This window comes from Cariama cristata, unplaced genomic scaffold (assembly GCF_000690535.1).
Source record: "Cariama cristata isolate BGI_N322 unplaced genomic scaffold, ASM69053v1 scaffold20626, whole genome shotgun sequence".
NCBI lineage: Eukaryota > Metazoa > Chordata > Aves > Cariamiformes > Cariamidae > Cariama > Cariama cristata.
In genome coordinates, this window is record NW_009624239.1 from 115,504 (window position 1) to 129,279 (window position 13,776).

The window sequence follows — 13,776 nt, forward strand, 5'->3', positions numbered from 1 at the left end:
CCAAAGAGGCAAAGCTCTTTCCACCAAGGTGCAACCCCACCTCATGCCAGGCTTGTAGCACAGGGACCTTCCGTCAGAGGACAACGCTGAAGGTACAGCAGATAGACAAGGCACCATACCCTGCCTGCTGTCACTTGGGCAAACAAGAACTGTGTGCTGGGGAGAGGCTCCAGCCCAGCCCTCGCCCCAGGGTCTCTGGTCTTGTCTGCCACCTCTGAACAGCGACTGAAGGGTGCAAAGTCAGCACAGGGGATGAGCAAGGAGACTGTCCGCATGTCTAGCTATACCTGTGCAAAAGGATTTCTGCCACCCCTTCAGAGGTATACGTCACTCTGAAAGGCTCATGTCCTCATTAAGTGCCTGAAGCCTCATGAAGCACAGTATTAGTTACATGCAGGACTTCAGGATGGGGCACCTTGCTCAGACTGGGGCATCCTTTAAAGTGGGGTACTGTGTGTGGGAGCTGGGAGGAGCCCAGCTTCTTTCCCCACCCCTAGGCCCTGTCCCAGGCTTTTCTGAGGGAAGATGCAGCCTCTAAGTCAGAGGTGAGTGTGAAGTACAGGCAGAAGGGTGGGCAGGCAGACTGCTTTCTGGTCTGACTTGTGAGGGGTGAGGAGGTATGAGAGAGACAAAGGTGAAGTCAGCAAAGGAGGCAATGGGCCAGTTATCCAGAGTTATGCGGATGGGATAAAGCTGCCGTCTTAGGAGCTGCCTCACTTGTTTCCCCTGGGTGCTTGGCACTATCACATCTTGTGTCTGAGCCTGTGCAGATGGGAGGGAGGAGATACAACGCAGAGGCTGAGGATGGGAGGACAGTGATGGAGGGATGGAGGGTGAGGTGCACAGGGGATTGCATTGGGAATTAAAATGCCTTATAAGCACCCACCTCAGTTCTGTTTAGATCTCCATACATAGCCTTGAATTTCCTACATGGAGTTACATGACAGGATCCTGCAAATACTGAGTCTAGCAGGAGTCTGATTTCCTACATTCAGTCTTGTGTCTTGTGGTACGGCTATGACTTTACCATGACTTTATTGTAGTACTGTACATCTTAGAAAAGGATATGGTTTTGGGTTAAAGATGTTGAGAAACAATGAATCCACTACATCCCCTGGTGTGTTGTTTCAGTGGTTAAACACTCGCACAGTTAAAAACAGCTACACCTTATTTCAGACCTCAGTAAGTCTAAGTCTGCGCTTCAGATATTGGGTAACCTTGTGCTTTTGCTTATGATTTAACCTGTCTTTGCTAGGTTAAAGCATTGCTAGCTGTCAAGAATCTTTTCTGTATGTACGACCAATATCAGTGCCTTGCAGAGTTAAATATCCTTCTGTATAGCCACAGAACTACAGTAAGATCTTCTAAAATCTCTCCAGGTACATTCAGTTGGGGGGCGGAAGGTGTGAGGGCTCTATTTTTTTTCAAAGAAATCTCTTTCTAACACTGTTAGTCCCCATGGTTACTCCTGCGGCTGAAACCTGTCTCTTCCTATCCACAGATATGATGATTGCCTCATTTCTTCTCTGCCTGAATTTCCTTCAGTTCTTCTTACCCCTTATGCTCTTCTCTTTCATCTCTGTGAGCTATAACACCTCACCTGGTTACCAGTTTTATAGGAAGCAAATGCTAACATTCATACCTAACTTAAAAAGGTAACACAGAATCTGAATAAGTATTTATTTCCTTAACAAGTAGATGAGGTTGAGAAAAGTGAATCTAAACATATTGATTAAGTAAGCATTTTACACAAAGCAGACTCTTAACCCGGTGTATGTTACCAACCTTGTAAATAACATAAAGTCAGCGTGCAATGGGTGACAGATGTGGAGTAACTAAACTGTTCAGTTTCTTGGCGAAGTTATGTACATTATGACATTTGAAGTGCTGTATTTACATATGTGCTTATATAGTGAAGGCATCCCAACTGAAAGACCTCAGTCCTTTGTAAGCATTAAATTCCTACTGATGTCAGTGCTACAGCAGGATCCAGATCCAGTTCTATAAGATCAGAGGCATTCTTGTGTCTATTTTGTAGCAATGTTTACATTTTACAGGACACTACACTCAAAATGAAATATTAACAACACAGTTACAACCTTCTTACTTTGCCAGATGTTTACGGACTTAAAATCTGGGTCTGTTTTTAGGGTATTTAATGTGCTTCAAATTTCTAAGAGTACACATCTTTCATCTTATCAAAGCGCTAACTTAAAACCTTGATCTTTGCTTGAGCAGAGTGTGTTGCATTGTGTCTATTACATAAAATTATATCCCTGTACAAGTAAGAAGGTGTTACAGCAAGGTGCAACTACCAAAGTCAGTGAATTTCATCAAACATCTCAGGCCACCATTTATACGTGTCCACAGAAATTAATTTTGTCTTTATTAATAGTCAGGCCTGCACTCACTTGAAGCAAAATGCAGAACTTGTAATTGAATGCAGCTGAATGGAAGTATTTTGGCACAACAGACAGCTCATATGATGATACAAGTTGATCAGATAACAGAAGTATGAGAAAAAGTAGATTTATAGGTGTCATCCTGGCATAACGGGCTAGTACTCTCTTTTTACCTAAATTTAGTCCTTCTTCCCCATGAAGAGAGTGTAAAATCTCTAAGCCTTTCAGCTACATTTCTATGTGGGAAAAGAGCTGGAGAAGTGAAATTGTATTTATATGTATAAAGTTATAACTCCAAAAATAAATAACAAAGCTATGTTTGTTAGGTGAGTACAGAACTGCTGGATAACAGTGCAGCTTCTCATATTAGTGGGGGAAGAACTGTAAATAACTTCATGAAAAGCATAATCCTTTACTAACCCTCTCATGATATGGTCACTTTCCCAATGAATCCACTGCCAATAGTGAAATGTGCACCTGGCAATCCTAATACCATATGTCAGGATCTGTGCTAAGATATGTTAATTTAAGTGATTAAGAATTAACAACTTGGCCAACAGGTGCACCTTCATGTGGACTCTATAGTTCAGCCAGGCATTCACTCAGAAAATGTCTCTTAATAAAGAACATTGATGAAAAAAGCAGACAGTAGCTTCATGCAGTTGGCAAATCTCTTCCCTTTCCAATTCACATGCACCCAACTGATAGGGAGTGCACGCGCTATGGTACAACAGCATTTAAATTCTGATCGGAAATGTTTGGGATATGCATAAAATTTCCAGTGAGTGTTGTCAGGACGGGATTTTTGATGTCCAGTAACAGACACAAGCCTTGATCCTGATCTTGGATATGCTAGCTTGAATCTGAAGTAATTCCTCTGATTAACATCATGGAGAATAGAACGTGCCCTACAGCTGCTGGTTTTCTTCAATAGTCAATGATCATTTATCATTAACTTCAAAAGGAACAAAGCTAGGCCAATATAATTTTTTAAACCCTCCTCTTTCTGTGTTGGTATGATATCTTAAAGGAAAAGCTATGTACAGAGAAGAGTCCTGTGCTGGAAAGTATTACTAGCTAACAAAGACCCGTTTATGTGAAAGATTTGTCTAGCTGTTAGCATGCTGTAATGCATAACCATTGTTATACATATAATTATTGTAACTGATCCAATCATCTGCACACTGATATTCTTGATTAGACTGAATGTACGGATGATAAACTGTTTCTTTTCCCAAGAAATAAGACGGAGCAAGTCTCTGTAAAACAACAGCACTGAACTGGTATGTCAACTTCCTTCTAATTTTAATGATTTCACCTGTTCTTCCATAATTCCTCAGTGCTCTGGCCATTTTCTGATATGTCATGATCTTGCGGTTTCCCTTTCTTTCTCCCCACAGCTCTGCAAGTTTCTCCTTGTTTTTGGAGACAAACTGGAAGACACCATTAGGCTTATCCACCCATTGGATGCAGTTTGCCATAGCTGGATCATACAGAGACTCATGGAGGTACTCAAACAGTCGAAGTTTTTTTCTACCTATTAAGAAATAAAGTACAAAAGGTCAGAACAGAACTCTCACTTGTTTTTAAAGATGAGCAGTTGTCTTTTTCCTGGAAAGGATCTTGCAGGCAAAAGCATAGGTAAACCTAATACCTTGTCAAAAATTTAAAGGTCAGTATAAATTATTCAATGGAAGACCAACAACAGCAAATGGGATGATAGTTCTGAAACATGTACCGATCTGTGGTGACAGAAAGGGATTTGGTCATTAGAGTTTCACAAGCAGATTATTTGGGGATCATGGCAAATATGTAGTGACTTCACTGTGTTTTAGGTCTTAGAAGCCACTTTCAACAGCCTTCAGACACATGCTGTGCAGATGCATGGTCAAGCAACCCACACCAGGAAATTACATCCTCAGACAGTGCAGGAAAGAGGTTCTGGAGAGCCAAACTAAATGTTTTTGAATAAATGCTTTCCCTGCTTAATCAAAACTCAAAGATTTTGACAGGACTCAATTTTGTCAGGTTTGTTTCAGGAAGGTTTTGGGGATGCAAGGTAGTCTCTGATATAACAAACAGTGAGTGGGTGAGTGGGAAGAGCAAACTGGGTTTGAACCATAAGCCTCACCTAGTCAATAAGGAGTTAGACCTTCTGGTACCCTGTAGTTCCCTAAAAATGTCAGAAATGTCAACTTGCATTCCCATGCAGAATAAAGCAAGCTCAGTACTGCAATACATGTCAGTTAACTAAGTGCTTCTCCCCACAGGTTCAGCTCTCAAACTGAAGTTTACTAGTAAGGCTTATTGAGGTTCACTTAGGTCTTGTGGATCCCTCTCTCTGAAGTACTTCTAGTGCCCTTCACAAAGCCAAGGGTGACCAAGAAGCTGCTGTAAGGAGGAAGAATTTAAGATTATGAGACAAAGAGGAACATTTTGCGGAAAGGACAGTCTATGCAGAAGAATGGCTTCCACTTTAACCAAAGTGGAAACAAGCAGCTGCACCTAAAGTTCATAAAGTCTTTTCTTGCATGTTTATTTTAAACTAGGAATGGGGGAAAAGTGACAGTTGCTAAGGAACACTGAGATCAAGACAAGACATCTGTTAGGGATGACAGTAATTCTGCATCTGGTGGTAAGGAAAGAGGAGAGAAGTGACAGTCAGACTAGGAAGAAGAAGAGCCTGAAATCAGAGGTACTTTCCAAAAAATTAATAAAGTTTCATTATCTAAATAAAAATTGGACTGTGACTAGAAGTACATATTCTACTAGAAATACACATAGTATTACCAAGATGAGAAGCTTAAAAGCAAACCAACGGAGGACACTGCCTGGGTCAGAGTACACAGTTCTTAGTAGGTGACCTCTTTAGGTCCCCTCCAACCCAAATTATCCTATAAACCTATGAACCTATTGTAGAAGAAGTAAGATCAGGGGGAAATCCACAGACTACTGCGGACTGAGTCTCAGCTGGAAAAAGGTAGCGTAGCCATGTCTGCAGCAGTATCTAGTTTCATGCTGTCTGTCCTCTTACTTCAGCTGTCATTTCTGCCCAAGCTTTTATTTCTAGACACATGGTCTCTAGCTGATGTCTTGGTTTGAGAGGGCTTATTTGCTCTTATGTGTTTATGCAGCTATGTTTCTAGAGTCCAGCTGTTATCTCCAAAGTGCTACACAATGTGGATGCACCAGTTTGAGCTAGGGTTAGTTCACAGATATTTGTACTGCACCTCATTGCATAAGCTAGTGCTGTTTGTTAAGCTAAGGTGTTTGTTACCAGGCCCTAAACATCAGCCTAAGCTAGCAGGCTAGCGTCTGCAGGTTTCTTGTGTGGTCACTGGAAAGCGGCAGGTTACTCCAGAAGGTGTTTCAGAGCATCTGCATTAGATTTCTGTGCTGAATTGTCCCGAAGCAGCCTAATTCTCTCTGGGTGTGTCTAATTCAGATGCATTTCTGAAGTATCTCTCTTGATTGTCTCCACTCACCGAGCTCCAGTTCAGATCATGGAATGATCTTGATGTGCATGAACTGGACTCCTTTCAGAGGAAATCTAACTCAAAGATGCTTTCCAGAAGCATATCTAAGTCACTGTAGCTTTCAGAACTTGTGGCCAGCCTAGAGCTTGCCCTAAATAAACCCTTGTGAAACACTTTAAACAGAGACTTTGGGTCCTCAGTACTGTTTGTCTCATCTACAGATCTGTTCCTAAGGGCCACACTAGTTGCTAGTGTACAGAAAACTCTCATGCCTCAGCAAGAAGCCAAGAGGACTAAATTTGTTTAGGTGTAGTGGAAATAGTCCCCCAAATCGCAGCTTCTGGCAGGAATATCACCATGGACACAAAGAAACCCATAAGAAGTCACAAAAAAACCCCATAAGAATAGTCAGTCATTCTGAAAATTTATGCAGTATGGCACTCGGGGAAATAAGATTGATAATAATGTAAAAGAAATATGAAATAGGAAATGAAATTTAACAGACCAGTAACAACTGAAGGTGAATTCAGGTACTGACATGTAAAATTCCCCAGTGCAACACTGTGTAAGACTTAGAAAACCAAGATTTCTGGATTGAAAGTTTTCACTTGCAATGGTGAATTTCAAGTACTAGAAGTACGGAACTTAAAAGGAGAGTCTACTCTTCCCATTGTCCCAAGGAATTTGTAATAGTAGTAGTAGTAGTAGCTATTAAACAACAAAAACCGCAGTGTTCAGCATCAATGGGAAGAGCTGATACCAAAAACAGACACCATGTGGTTAAAGTTGAGAGAAGGGGATTTCAAAAAGCAGCAAAACCAGGAAGCTGTTCAAAAAGACCCCATGGTCAAATGTAAGTACAACAGCTCAGAGTGGAAGCTGTGGAAATCTCATCTAGCAGAGTCATAGAAAGGACAGTGTCCCAAACAAAACACAAAGAATGAATGCAATAAACAAATGAAGTACTGTAATGATCAATGTCATCCAGCCTATTTGCAAAATAGATACCCATTCAAGTAAAGTTAACCAAAAGCAGCACAAAAACAGCTACAAAAATGCACAATGGAAGTCATAAAAGGTAAGAGGTAATTTGAAAAGTAAAGAAAGAAAAGCATAAAATCAGGTGCAAAACTATTCATGTATGTGAAAAACCTTCAAGAAAACCACTCCTTGTTGGACCATATGAAATAAAATAAGTTATTAAAGTGGACAAAGATGTTATTGATGGCTAGATTTACTTCTCTGCATCAGACTTCATTCCAGATGATTGGGAGAGAAACACACCTCTGGTTTGTTTTTCCATGTACTAAACAAGAGGATAGAACAAGATTTTAACAGATTTACCTTACTTTATTAGATTTAGCAGATAGGAATTGAACACTAGCAATTGTATTCTAGCTACTATTAAATGTTAACTTTTTTTTTCCTGTTAAAGGTAAAAAAAATTAGGAAAAAGAGAAAGCATGATTTTCCAAGAGATTTTTTAAAGTAACATAATGTACATCTCAAGATATACTCTTTCTACACACCTTTCCCTGCTTTTGGCTGGCCAGCAGCAGCATGCATCACTTGGCTTTCTGGAGTATTCTGCAGTGTATGGTAGACAGTCTCATCTGCATAAAAATCCGCTGCACTGTTCTTCAAGAATTAAGACAACAAAGAGTTACTAATAGAGAATACTGTCTGAAGAAAACAACACTTGTATTAATTAGTTGCCTGAAGCCTTCAAAATGCAACCTTTCGTCACCTCACCCATGGAAGACTTTTCTCAGCCACGAAGAGAGGCAGTATACTGTACCAGTAACAAGCAGCACTAATTTATGTCTGGTGGGAAGGACTGCCCACCAGCAGAGAAATTAAGAGGGAAAACAGAGTAATTGCCTCACTCTGGACCTTCAACCCTTCTGCTGGAAGCGGAGGAGGAACAGTGGATTCTGTGTCCAGAGTCAGTAAAAGTCAAGGGCCACCTGGACAGTGGCCCCTACAGACTGTAATTTCTGTGTCACATTGTCACTAACCTGCTGGGTGACAATGGGGCTTTGTGGAATCTATTTACCTGAAATTATCTCCCCTGCAATATTCATTTTCCATCACTCCTGGAGGCTACACTCCAAGAGTTTTTAAGAATGAATATGGACTCTGCAGGCTGAAGCTGAGCTCACAGTCCAGATAATGCTGATCTTTCCAGCACTCTTAAAGCAAACTGCTGTTGAAGAAATCAAAGGCATGGTACTGTCTCACAGTGGCAGAAGCTGCGCGGAAGTTGGAAGTTGTTGTTCTCTGCCTTTTCCCTATTGTACTAGTAGGTTTGTTTGTTAGTTGTTATGTTACATGGTGAACCACAGAAGAGCACCAGAGGCAAACAGCTAAAATGGCTCCTAAAAAGAGACTATTAAACATGTTTTGCAAATATTTCCCAAGGCAGTTTCATCTGAATCGTGCCTGGACAGACCAAATTTCTGTTAGAGTTAGCAAAATGATTTGTGTTAGAAATCACAAATGGGCAGCCAATTTTCCACGTATGCCTGACTCTGTTCACTTACAATGACATTTCTCCAGCTGCACCCTTGATCCTCTGTAGATGGTGCTGCAGAGTAGCTGGGACTTGCTCGGAGGTGGTGGTGATGGTTGATCAAGGTCAGGCAATTTTTATAACCTGAGAATTAGGAGGATGGAGCAAAAACTGGGTGAGTAAAAGGGAGAGAAGAAGGAAAAAAAACAAACAAACAAACAAACAAAACAGCAGCATACAATCTAACATGCTGCTAGGTCTGTCAAAAAGCATTTGTCCTATGGCTGCCTTCTAGATAATAAAGTCTCCAGAGCCGAGATGTTTCATATCAGCAGGTTATCCAACATAATCTGTACCATTACTGCTAATCACACCCTTGGGCTGGTTTTCTTTGCCTTCATGATGAAAAGCAATATTTGTTAAGATAAAATGTCAGATACTTCATAGTATCATGAAATAGTTTGGTTAATAGAAAAAGGAGGGACAAACAGATCACCAAACATAATGAATGTGATAATTATAGACTACTATAATACATGCATTAGAAAGGAAAAGGGAATGTGATGCAGTTCTGCAGGGCATTAGTACAATGCCAGTCAGAGTCTCCAATCGTGAATGAAGTGAAGGAGCATCAGAGCATTTGAGTGCCTGAAAGGATGACACGGAAGGAATTCAAGACCTAAGGATGTTTAAAAGAAACAGAGGAGAACACTGGACTGAGGCTCTTGGAATATGATGCACTGCAGGTGGTCAGAAGATTTTGGAGGGCACATCTATTGCAAGTGGAAATGTGGGACATACTAAACGGTTGCAAGTGTTTAATGCCTCTCTCCTTTGGCCCTAACAACAGATACAGGCAAGAACATTGCAAGTAATTATACATAGTGGGTCCCTCAGCATGTGTAAATTACCAATGGAGTGGAGCCAAAAATTTATTAACAACAGCTGAAGACATACCCCAATTGGTCTTATTTACATTGCAGTATATAATAGATAATACATAAATTAACTTTCTTGCATGAAATGTGTTCCACACAGAAGACAGTAGATATTTTGTTCTGGACTTAGACAGTTTGTGATGTAGCCTCCTATTTTTCTTTCTTTCCATTTCTATTTACAATGTAAAAACATCAAACACAGATTTTAAATTTTATAATAATTTAATTGCCAAAACCTTGCCTGAATGGGAACAATTTACAGCTTGCCTGTATTTTAAGTTTTGTAAAGTATAAAAATCTTGAAGTCAAGAACATTTTTCTATTAATTATCCACACTGAAACTATAATTTCTGCATAAAAATATGTAAAATTCATATTTTATTGTAAAAAAAGGTAATTGTGGAAATTAATTTCACCTGTTGGATTCTTGATTTTTTTGTTTGTTTTTTTTTTTTTTTTCACTGGAATTCATTATTATATGAGTTTATCCACAGCATAACAGAAAGGCATTTTTCAATTAAAACACTAAAACTGGAAAATGGCTGTTGCACTATGGTCATATATCCTCTGATTATAGGAAATGTGAGCTCAATGCACCTAGGCTAGTACTGGGGGGAAGGTAGAAGGGGACTGTCCAACAATTTCCCTGTGCTGTGACACGGAAGATGCACGCCACACTGGGCAGTACTAATGGAGGGGTGGAAACACTCAAAATATTCTTCCCCCTTTCCATCCTCCCAACATACCCTTCCGCTGCCCATTAATCCACCTCTGGGAAATTACTCTCCTACCTATGTGCTTCAAGATATACTTTCCTGTAAAAACACAAAGTGGTAAATGAAATAGAACAATGGTCTTTTTTACCTGGTGAATACTGCATTTCTGTGTCAGAGTGCTGCTGCAGTACTTCTAGCGCATCTTCGAAAGCCTGGCCCAGTACGTCTTGGTCAGGAAAACTCTGCAAGAACATTTTTCTGTCAGGAGCCAGAAAAGACCACACTGATTCTTTCAACACTGTCAGTCGGAAAATCCCAAATAAATACAGTGATTATGTAGAATATACATCCTCCTGGAGTAAGTGTTTTCCAGGCACTGAGGCATTACCATAATCGTTTACTATTATGAGAAAGTTCTCACTCCTTTGAGAAGTCTCTTTGAGGTCAGTGGGACAACTCACACGGGTAACATTACTCACTCGTGCAAATGTTTCAAGGTTCATTTCCTTAATTTGCAGCAGAAGTTTACATAAAGGGTGTCACTGCTATTGGAGTGTTTTATAGTATCTAATACAGAGGTATGTATCACTTGTGTAACATGATTTATGAAGCCAAAGTTATCATTCAATAACATTGATACAACAAAAATAATTATGCACAAGTTATGAAGTGGTTATACAGAGAAAATGCTATACTATGCCAGTATAGGAAACCAAGTGTGGATTTTCAGAAAACTGTTGATTATAATTTTAGAACACCTTGTCCTAAAAAGCTAAAATATCCCCCCAAATCTGAGTTTGCCTAAGAGTTTTCTGTAGGATATCTGAAGCTCTTAAATGAAAGGCATTGTGGACTTACCATTATTTAGATATCAAAACTTGAATCCTGTTTAAAATAAACAATATTTTTAAAATTGTGTGTTTCAAAATAAACAATAATTGTCTCAGTATAAATAAAATTAACTAAATGAAACAACTCTGTATTATTTCCAGTGACAAAATAAAATATATTTAATAACCAGATAAAAGCAATTTAGGATTAGAAAGTGGTATTTTAATGAAATTAAATGCTTGCAACACTGTATTTTTTCTTTAAATTCATACTATTTTTCGTTACTCAAGTTTCCAGTTTCATTAATACTGTAACTTTCAGATTATTATCCACATCATTGTAAACACACTTTTAAAGACATTATGAAGTGAAAATATGTTGTCGCTGGCATTCAGTCTTAGCTAGCACAACTACTAATTTCCCAAAGAAAATACTGACCTGAATTAAATGAAAGTGTTTAAGTGCCTTTGGTTTGCAGACACAGTTGAAACAAGCTTAGGATTTTTTCATAATGCAGATTAGCATATGATTGTATATGAATATACATAAAATCTCAGGCTAATTGTGAGTTCCAGAAGCAAATTTGACTGTTTAATAAACAGTGAAAATAGACACATTTTTAGCCAGTTTAACATGGATTATACTTTATATACAGATTACTCAGAAAGAATTCCTTAGTAACTCTTTTTTATTTATATTTGTTACAGATAACAATAATCAGGTTTTGTTGCCTAACAGGTTTTTTTCCTGTTCTCATTTACATTATTATTTCAAAATTGTAAATATAATAATCAGTACATCTGTATTTTACTCATTAAAAGTTCGATTATAATCTTTTGAACATACTGGACATCTTGGCAGTGATTTCAGTAGATGCAATATTGGTCTCTGTGTGATGTTTTAAAATGCAAAGGAGAGACAAGATACGTAAATATAAATGAGGAAGAATTTGATTCAAGACTGACCATGAATGTTCTAACCTTGTAATTATGCCTCAGATAAGTATGTTATAAAGTACTGTCAAAATTCGTAGAAGTTTTTTTAAATCTTGATGATCAAGTGTATATGGTGAAATCCTGGTGATTCACTAAATTGACCTCACTGAAGTTGATGGGATTTTTCTCTTTGACTTCAGTGCAACAAGTATTTTGATAAACTGATCTAATTTTATTCTAAAACCAGAATGGGCCACATTAATCCTGTAGCTGCAATGGTGGCCACAAATTATTGGGGTATAGCGCTGTAGAAATTAAAGACATGAATCTCCTTTGTAAAGATCCTCACATAGTGTTCCCCTAATTTTAAGTAATTCACTTTCCTTAAATTGCTTTTGTCTAACTCAAACTCCAAACTGATACTTGGTAACCTTGATGGAATAACGACAGTCACTGTTGATGCCTTTCAAAGCCTAAAATATACAAATATTGGCAAGGTACTGTTGAATGGTCATACCGTTTACACAGCTGAAATTATAACAAAAAACAAAAAGTCACAACTTAAGTAAGTTTAAAAAAACTTCTGGACACTTACCTAGAATTTCAGCTTCACATGCAAGACAAGAATCAGTCTGGTTTCATAAATAAATGAAAGACCAAGTTCCCACAGCAATGGGCTGGCAAAGGGGCTGCATTAAATAGCTGATTTTAGGGAAGTGTTTTGGCTAGGGATTTTTTTGACAGTTAAGGTATAGTAAACTGCTAGCATGGCTCTTCATTCTCCGCAAAAGAAGGGTGATTTATACTGATATAAAATAAAATTAAATGTTTTAACTGTTGTCCAAAACATGCAGATTCTAAGCCCTGGGAGAGATTCCTTTTGGCTATGGCACATCCTAACAAACCTGTCACCAGTATGGTATGTCTAGGGCAAAACCCTATATCCCTTATCTGTCCCATACAGACTGCAGTGGACTTTGAGGTTTTATCTGAACCACCTGCTTAGCTCAGTGTATGAAGCAGACCAAACAAGACCTCAAAATAAGAGTTCGAGGGAATTTCAGAACTCTGCTTCAAAGCTCATGTTTGTAGCCCAGGCCCTAAAGCATTTACTGAAGTATTCAGTAAAGATTCAGACAAGCTGTAGTTGCTAATTCGCCACACACTTTCCGAGCAGCTGCAAGCCCTGATGTTGCATCCTACAGGATGACAACTCTCTGTTTTTCAGTACAAAACTTCTTATTGCTGACATAATCTATGCTGTGCCGCAGCTCTTTGCAGCCAAGTGTTTCAGAGGCACGTTTTATAAAATTTCCTCAGCATTTGCCATGAAACTGCTGTAAAAGAGTAACTACCTCTTAGAATATTTGCCTATACTCCCTCATCCAAGAACCACAGTCAAGAACTAGCCTGGCTATGAATGCTGAGCGAAAGCAATTTGAAGCCAATGTTAGCACCAACCATTTCTGATGGTTTCAGATGCAAGCTGCCTTTTCAAAATTTGCACCATAAAGTTTCAAAGTATCTTTTTTTCAGTGAAATATATTAATAAATATATGTGGTTTTTTGAACTACAAGTTCCATTTTGTAGTACTTCTCTGGTATGACTTGGACTTACAAAGGAAAATTAACTGGCAACTGTGCTCTTAAAACATCAGATTGTGACTCGGCACTGGATTTCAGGCCAAAATATGACTACACAATTCACTTCCTTTCCACATACAGTTAACTTTACTTTGCAACATGGAAAAACATAGATTTCATGGTTCAGTTCTTTCCTGAAGTAGAAGTGTGTATTGGATTTAAAATTATGAATGAGCCTCAAGATCCCTCCTGGGTTCCTTCCTGATAAATGATGTACGAATAGGCCCTCTGATGATGCAATCTGACCTGCCTACTCCTACATCTCTACCTGAAGCTGGGCGGTTACTGTTCTGGCCTCCTGTGCTCCCCACTCATTCTGGTC

General features: G+C 38.9%; 1 protein-coding gene across 1 annotated transcript; it reads right to left on the reverse strand.

Annotated features, from left to right (window-relative positions):
* Positions 1–3,404: 3,404 nt before the first annotated feature.
* Positions 3,405–12,481, reverse strand: SPIC (Spi-C transcription factor (Spi-1/PU.1 related)). Its single transcript, XM_009703106.1, has 6 exons — positions 12,406–12,481; positions 10,903–10,929; positions 10,193–10,286; positions 8,422–8,534; positions 7,408–7,516; positions 3,405–3,939 (listed from the first exon to the last, which is right to left on the reverse strand). The coding sequence occupies exons 2-6, from the start codon at positions 10,903–10,905 to the stop codon at positions 3,512–3,514; spliced, it is 747 nt and encodes a 248-aa protein (XP_009701408.1). The 5' UTR covers positions 10,906–10,929; positions 12,406–12,481; the 3' UTR covers positions 3,405–3,511.
* Between the last annotated feature and the right edge of the window lie 1,295 nt (positions 12,482–13,776).